The following is an 8,622-nucleotide window of genomic DNA, read 5'->3' on the forward strand; positions in this document are numbered from 1 at the left end:
TGAAACGTTGCCGTGGAAACGGGGCGGTCTATGTTATCGTCTCGCTGCAGCTTCAGACAGTCGGTCAGTTTGAAGCGGCTTCATGCTTGTAAACAACTGTAATGTGAATTTGCTTCGTTCCCTGGACACCAAACACCATGAATCATCCGAAACAGGATAAATATTCGTCTGGTCGCCACAGCGAGGAGGAGGAGGAGGAGGAGGAGGAGGGTCTCTGAAGAAACGTTGAGCGGGAAGCTTCTGCGCCGCCGCAGGAAGAGAAACTCTGCGCTCTGGTGCCACATGAGCGTCACAACAGAGTCTGGCTCCATTCAACAGTGGAAAGAAAGAAAAAACCTGAAGTGAGCTGCGACGGTGAGTCACAGCTTCCTTGGATTCACTCCAAACTCGACATAAATAGACGAGAGTCTCCAGGAACCGCAGAACGTTCTGTACAACCTCCAACCATCAAGGCTCAAACCTCCAACATTACCATCGTTCCTGAACGTTGGTCGTCGTCTGGACTCTCTTAAAACACGTCTTATCTGAGAAGTCAAGAGGCCCGCGGTTCTAGTCTTCATCACACTTCTTTCTCTCAGCAGCTTTCTGGAGTGGAGGACGAAACATCAACACACAGGGAGAACATGCAAAACTACAGAGAGAGAGAGAGAGAGAGAGAACATGCAAACTAGAGAGAGAGAGAGAGAACATGCAAACTAGAGAGAGAGAGAGAGAGAGAGGGAACCAACAGATGAGAGAGAGAGAGAGAACTTGCAAACTAGAGCGAGAGAGGGAACCTACAGATGAGAGAGAGAGAGAGAACTTGCAAACTAGAGAGAGAGAGAGAGAGAGAGGGAACCTACAGATGAGAGAGAGAGAGAGAGAGAGACTACATATGAGAGAGAGAGAGAGAGAGAGAGAGAGAGAGAGAGAGAGAACTTGCAAACTAGAGAGAGAGAGAGAGAGAGAACCTACAGATGAGAGAGAGAGAGAGAGAACTTGCAAACTAAAGAGAGAGAGAGAGAGGGAACCTACAGATGAGAGAGAGAGAGAGAGAGAACTTGCAAACTAGAGAGAGAGAGAGAGAGAGAGAGAGAGAGAGAGAGAGAGAGAGAGAGAGAGAGAGAGAGAGAGAGAGAGAGAGAGAACTTGCAAACTAGAGAGAGAGACAGAGAGAGAGAGAGAGAGGGAACCTACAGATGAGAGAGAGAGAGAGATTCCAAACTCCAACCAAAAGAATGGTCTGAGAGAACCGACACAGATTGTGGTTCTAGAACCTTCTGCAGAATTCCTGATGCGTCTCAGTTTCATCTTGATCCCATGAAACCGTTTTCTCTTCTAATCCAACAGTTTCCCCTTCAGCTCATGAAGCAAGAGGGATTATTTTCTTTCAGACTTTCTCCCTGTTGTGTCCAGTTCCTGCTGCTGATAAGAACTTTGACTTGATCTGGATCCTGAAATGTGATTAATTTTGATAAAACCGTGACTGTTGAGCAGGGAACTAATAAATATCACGAAGCAAATGTGCAAAATGAAAAACCTTGTTAAACACATTCAGTTATTTTGTTTTAAATAAATATGTCTGATAGTATTACTTTTTATGGTTCATTACTTTATTCAAACTAGATTATTTTCCCTTCAGGGACTAAACTAAACTGGATTTTAGGGATTAATTTCCACCAGTTACTTTAACTCTTTACAAAACGATAACTGAGGATTCAAAAAGTCAATAAACTGATTTAAATCAGAGTATAAAAATCTTCCCGAGCCTCCCTAACATAAAGGGTGTTGAACAGAATTTAAGTGAAATATAATCTAAACCTATATCAGTTATTAAAATCCTGAATTGTAAATTTGTCAGAGGATTTCACTTCCAGGTCTGTCAGAAATTGTTCGCAGCAGAGGAAGTTCGTTAAATTAACCAGATTCATGTGACATGGTTCAAATGATCGTCTCTAAAACTGCGAAGAAGCACATTTAAATGAATATATTAAGTACATCTCTGAGAGAAGCTGTGCTAGAGAGCCAATAATTCCAATTATTTAATCTGCTGTGGCGCCCCCCCGTGGTCGCTTCCTGTCACTGTCCCGCGGTGCAGCCCGGACTCATTCATAAAGTGAAAGGAAGGAACGGGGCGCCCTCTGGCGGCCGCGGCGGGAAACGACGGGTCACCGAGTTCATGAACCGATTCAACTTCTACAAACTTCTTATTAAAAACACACGGCACCTCCTGCACCTCCTCCTCCTCCTGCTCCTCCTAACATCCTGCTCCTCACCTCCTGCTCCCCACCTCTTCCTCCTGCTCCTCCACCTCCCCACTCACCTTCCTCCCTGCAGCCGCTCCAGGCGCGCTCCCGCTCCTCTGCGCGCTCACAGCCGATCTGTTCCACATGCCGCCAGCTGATCAGTCACTCATTTCTTCTTCTTGTCTTTCTTCTCTGAACGCCACGCAGAACCGAACCGAACCGAACCGAGCCGTGCAGAACCGGGCAGCAGTGAGCCACAGAGCGACCAGCAGCGCACCTGTCCGTCGCTCACCTGATTGAGGTGATGACAGCGTGCGGACGCCCCCTGGCGGCTGGAGGGAGTTCTCCAAAAACTTTTTTCTCTCTTCACTTCGTTCGTCCTCTATTTTATTTTTATTTAAAAAACAAAACAAACAAAATAAAACCCTCATATTTCTTCAAATGTTTCTTTGTTTACATCTTTAGGGTTTCAATATCTCAACAATCCTGAGCAGCTGAAAACTTTATCTGAATAATTGAAATTACAATGTTTACATAATTTTTTATTTAAATTATTTATTTTGAAAAATTTTCCATCAATTAATTATGTAGCTAACTATTTATTTATTTATTTATTTATTTATTTATTTATTTATTTATTTATTTATTTATTTATTTATTTATTTGATGACCTATTAAATATTTATCCTGAATTTTATTTCTTATAATTTAATGCTTTCAACATAAATTGGGTGATTGATTGATTGATTGATTGATTGATTGATTGATTGATTGATTGATTGATTGAGCTAATAAATATTTGTTTCAAATTTAATTTCTTAAAATTTTATGCTTTTTTACATACATTTTGTACAGTTTTGACATGTAACTCATTTTAGCTCATTTATTCATTTATTTACTCGTGTGTTTATTTGTTTGTTTGTTTATTTGGGGGGATGGAGTCCCCTTCTTGTAGAAAAAAAAAAGTTAATAAAGATACAAGCGAGTTTTTATTTTTTTCCTGTTGAGTTCACCTCAGAGTCTAAACTGAGCGAATTCAGATGTGGATCAGCTGCTTTCAAACTGAGCTCACAGTGAACACGTCACACAACGTCACACAACATCACACCATGTCACACAACGTCACACCATGTCACACCACGTCACACAACGTCACACCACGTCACACCATGTCACACAACGTCACACAACGTCACACAACGTCACACCACGTCACACCATGTCACACAACGTCACACCATGTCACACAACGTCACACAACGTCACACCACGTCCCACAACGTCACACCATGTCACACAACGTCACACAACGTCACACCACGTCACACCATGTCACACAACGTCACACAACGTCCCACAACGTCACACCATGTCACACAACGTCACACAACGTCACACCACGTCACACCATGTCACACAACGTCACACAACGTCCCACAACGTCCCACAACGTCACACCATGTCACACAACGTCCCACAACGTCCCACAACGTCACACAACGTCACACGTCACACAACGTCACACCACGTCACACCACGTCACACAACGTCACACAACGTCCCACGTCACACAACGTCACACAACGTCACACAACGTCACACAACGTCACACCACGTCACACAACATCACACCTTCTCTTGATTGTTCAGCAGGTTTTGACGTCTTTGTTTCACTTCTTGTGAAAAAATCCTGAAAACATTAAATGAACAGAAACAAGCATGTGGAGCTGCTGAGGCTCAGGGAGCGTTGACATATGACACCGTCACGTTAGGACTTCAGATATTATGACACACGTCTGTATGTTGAATCGGTTATGGTATGTATTCCTCTCTGACCCCTCCCCCCACCCCCACCCACCCACCTCCCATACACACACACATGAATTGCAGCAGCAGCGTCGTACAGACGACCTCGCTGATCGCTGAACGATTCCCAAAATGTTTTTTTTGCACAGAGAATGATTACATAACAGCTGAGCATGAATTTTACATGGCCGACGTTAGCGAGCTGTAAATGGTTTGTTTACATTCATTAAGCTCATAAATGACGGAGCAGGACTGCCGGTCACTGCGAGGCGTCGCTCACTGGGACGCTAATGTTCCGCCCCTCCGGGGCGGATTGAGCGGCTGATTATATAATCCAGAGAGAAAACTAGTCCTGATGCTGACGCTGCATTTAGCAGGACGAGTATTAATCCACTCAAAGCATCTGAGATGATCTGGAAATGTCCGAGAGGAAGTAAAGAAACTTAATTCATGGAGCAACTTGAACCGGACGAAGTGAAGTTCTTACGAGTTCACGTTAGGTTGGCTCACTGCACCACCTGGTGGAACAAAGTGGAATCACAAGCGAGTCCACTTTGTTCCACCAGGTGGTGCAGTGAGCCAATCCAGTGGCGAACAGAGCTGTAGTATGACACCCTGGTGTATCAGAACAAATCAAACTAAACTCTGAGTGGATCAGTTAGCCGCCCAGTACTGCCACCTGTTGGCAAAATGTAGCATTACATCAACTTCACTTCACAACAATAAAAAAACAATGAAAAAGAGAGAGAGACAGCGCGAGACAGAGAGAGAGAGAGAGGGAGGGAGATGTTCATTAATGTGCAAATGAGAGGAGGAGAGAGGAGCAGGAGGAGGAAGAGGAGGAAGAGGAGGAGGGGTCGGAGAGGAGCAGGACCAGGAGGACCAGGAGGACCAGGAGGAGGAGCGGTAGAAGGAGGAAGAGGAGGAAGAAGAGGAGGAGGGGGAGAGGAGCAGGACTAGGAGGACCAGGAGGAGGAGGAGGGGGGGCAGGAGCAGGAGCAGGAGGAGCAGGAGGAGCAGGAGGAGCAGGAGGAGAAGGAGAAGGAGAAGGAGAAGGAGAAGGAGAAGGAGAAGGAGAAGGGCCACGAGGAGCAGCAGGAGCAGGAGAAGCACACAGGAGGACCAGGAGGAGGACCAGGAGGAGGAGAAGCAGCAGGAGGACCAGGAGGAGGAGCAGGAGGAGGAGGAGCAGGAGGACCAGGAGGAGCAGCAGGAGTAGCAGGAGGAGCAGCAGGAGGAGCAGACAGCAGCAGGTCTCCTCAGTTCAGTGATGTCAGATCAGCGTTACGGGAAGAGAGAGGTGAGGTGAGTCTTGTTCATCAGGGAGAATCACTGAGCTCACAGCATCCATCGGGGGTGGGGGGGTCTGTGTGTGTGTGTGTGTGTGTGTGTGTGTGTGTGTGTGTGTGGAGGGGGGGGGGGGGGGGGGGGTAGGGAAAGTGAGGAAGAGATGACCTAATACCCGTAAAAAGAGATGAAGTCATACGACCTGACTCATGTTCCCAACTGACAGCAGAGTGTGTGTGTGTGTGTGTGTGTGTGTGTGTGTCTCACTGGGATAGATTCCTGGGATAAACATCCTTCAGATGTTTGTGGGATTATTGTGTGACCTCTAACATCCACATTATAGAGCATCTTCCTCCTCTAACATCTTGGTTATCGATCCCCCCCACCCCCCTCACATACACTCCATCATCAGCTGAAGGTGTCAACATGTCACACAGTGACAGCGGGGCAGCATCAGTCCTGAGAGGACGTCTGGTCGGGGGGTGGAGGATGAAGAGGTGGAGGATGAAGGTGGAGCTCAGTGAACCCTTCAGTCTTTCACCAGAGGAGAGGAACAGAAACATCACCAACTGACAACCAGATGGTCCAGATCAGAGCGACGAACATGACCCCTCACCCTCCTTTTATCCCCGTTAATGTGTGTGTGTGTGTGTGTGTGTGTGTGTGTGGGGGGGGGGGGGGGGGGGCTATCAGTACTAAAACTAACAACAGCACCAACTAGTGGACTAACATGGAAACTACATCGTTTTCTAAACAAAACTTCCATAAAGCAGGTTCACATTTCAGGAATTACCAAAGTATTACAGCCGGAAGTAGTGAAAGTACTTGATGTAATGATATTACTCTAAATAATAGATTCACCCTGTGGGTTGAAGTGAAAGCTGAGGGTCGTGCTAATGCTAATAGCTTCCACTGTTTTGCTGGATGGAAAGAAATGTACAAACAGAGTGAATCCAACCCCCCCCCCCCCCCCCCCCCCCCCCCCCCCCAACAACCACCACGTGGCAGCTTCATTCATCCTGATTATTATTATTATTATTTCCCCTCAAGCTGCTTCAGTTTCCCTTCAAGCTGCAGAAGAGCTTCCTGGAGTTCTTGTCATTCAGGTGGTCTTATGCAACATGCTGCTGTACGTCCACCACACATGATGGGGGGGGGCTGCAGCATGTCCTCACTGCCTCTGCTCGGAGGTGACCCACGTGTCTGAACAATACAGCAGAAATTCCACGAAGGAGTTTGACTTTTGGTTTATTTGCAGGGAGAAATGTGTAATTGTTTTTTTTTTCTTTTGCATGTGACTGAAATGAGACACAAGTTGTGTGTGAGGAGCAAAAGGCTGAATGGGAGTGAAGAAGGAGGGGTTTGGACTGTCGGGCGGTGTGGCTCGTGTCGAGGACATCTTGGGGAGTCTTTACGCGCACGGATCCTCTTTGTTCACCGGCTGCTGCTGCTGCAAAAAAAAAAACAGGCAGGAAATGTGCGAGGGCTTTTCTGATGTTCCCCCCCTTACTGCATAGGGTCTGCAACGCCTGTCTGAACCCCCCCCCCCCCCTCCCCCTCCCCCTCCCCCCCGCGCCACCCCAGACACCCTCTCCTCGCCTCCTATACATAACATCCCTCATGCGCAACGGCGCCGGAGACAACAGCGCGGTGACCTGCCGCAAAGCACAGCTCGGTGGAGAAGGTGGGCGGACCCCCCCCCCCCCCCCTCCTCCTCCTCCTCCTTCTCCAAACCAAACAAAAAAATGTCACAAACTCCTTGTTTCTGTGTCTCCACCTCTGTTCACGCGGCGCCTCCTGATTTTACGCGCAAGAGCGTCTGAAGCTGTAACGGATGGAGTTGACATCATCTCTCCTCCGCGGCTCCGCCACATCTCCCCACCGGCCATGTGCGCACTCGACTTGCACCTTTTTCATACGCAACTGTTTACATCCCGGATCCTTACATAACGCGCGTACAAAGGGACGCCTCGCGGTGCGCCACACTGCGGCTCCGGAGCCTCGTTTCAGGCGAGCTGCCTGTTTTGAGGAGGTTCTTTTTTTTTAAAATTTCCTCCCGTTCTATGCTCGCAGGAGACGACGCGCGGTTCCACATGCTCCGGGAGCGGAGACGGACTGGTCGATGAGCGGGGGACCGGGGAGGGGGGGGGGGGGGGGGGGGGGGGGGGGGGGGGGCTTGGAAACCAGACGGGGTGGAGCGTCGCCTCGGCCGGCCCCGTCCACCGTGCAGACGGCCTTGTGTCCCGTTCGCCCGGAGCTCGGAGAGAGAGAGGGGGGCCGGTCTATGGGAGGGACTAGCGCAGAGGGGGGAATAGCAAGGAGGAGGGGGCGAGGAGGAGGAGGAGGAGGAGGCGGCACGGGTGCTGTTTCTCAGTCTCTTTCCCCTGTCTTTGTCTCATACACTCTTTTGTTAGCCATGCCTAGCCTGCTGGTTCTAGCAGGGATCATGGAGAAAAACGGGGGGCTACGGCGGGGATCTTGCCGGCTCCGGCTTCGGCAGCGAGGGTCTCCTGGTGCCGCCCGACGAGGAGGAGGACGACTCCCGTGCCCTCAGGGTCGCGCTGGGCCAGCTGTCTCTGCTGGGGCTCGGGGAAGGCGAGGACGGCGGCGGCGGCGGAGCCCCGACACCGGGAGGAGTACAGGACCGGAGCAACAACAACAACAACCACCACAACCACACCAACAGCGGCGGGGGGGGACGCCGCGATCCTGCAGGGGAAGAGCAAGTTGTGCGCCCTGTACGAGAGCTCCTCAACTGAGACCAAAGGACGAGGCTGCAACATCACGGAATGCGTCCCGGTGCCCAGCTCCGAACATGTGGCCGAGATAGTGGGGAGACAAGGTAAAAAAAAAAAAAAAAAAAAAAAAAGAAGCCAAACACACGCAGAAAACGCTGGCTTGCACATTTATTTCCCTCCAAAGTTGCGTGTTTCTCCCGCAGCCGCGCGCTCTGCTTCGCGCTTTGTTGTTTTTTTTTGTTCTCCAACTGTTACCTGGTGTTATTTGACAAAGAAAAGGGAGTGGTGTGTGTGTGTGTGTGTGTGTGTGTGTGTGTTTTGTACTCCCCCGAGACATCAGCCTCCCACTTTTCCTCTGCTACAACGTTATAAGTTCTGCTGCACTCGCCGCCACATTTTAAAGGTTTTTCGGATCTTTGTTTTTTTTTTTTTTTTGCGCGTTTGGAGTGAATTTTAGCACGCAGGCATGTGAGAGAGAGACCCGTCCCCCCTTCTCCTCCTCCTTCTCCTCTCCCTCCTCCTCTTCCTCCTGTGGGCGAATTATTCTACATCCACGCCATCAATGT

General features: G+C 49.2%; 1 protein-coding gene across 1 annotated transcript in view; it reads left to right on the plus strand.

The window, feature by feature from the left end:
* The first annotated feature begins 7,728 nt into the window (after positions 1-7,728).
* The window catches only part of mex3a (mex-3 RNA binding family member A), a 6,425-nt gene continuing 5,531 nt past the window's right edge, over positions 7,729-8,622 (plus strand). The window contains 3 exon segments of the mRNA XM_080471928.1: positions 7,729-7,776; positions 7,778-8,010; positions 8,012-8,160. Coding sequence (XP_080328054.1) covers positions 7,735-7,776; positions 7,778-8,010; positions 8,012-8,160 — 424 coding nt within the window. The 5' untranslated portion in view covers positions 7,729-7,734.

The sequence above is a fragment of the Lipophrys pholis genome (genome assembly GCF_963383615.2).
Source record: "Lipophrys pholis genome assembly, chromosome: 9".
Lineage (NCBI taxonomy): Eukaryota > Metazoa > Chordata > Actinopteri > Blenniiformes > Blenniidae > Lipophrys > Lipophrys pholis.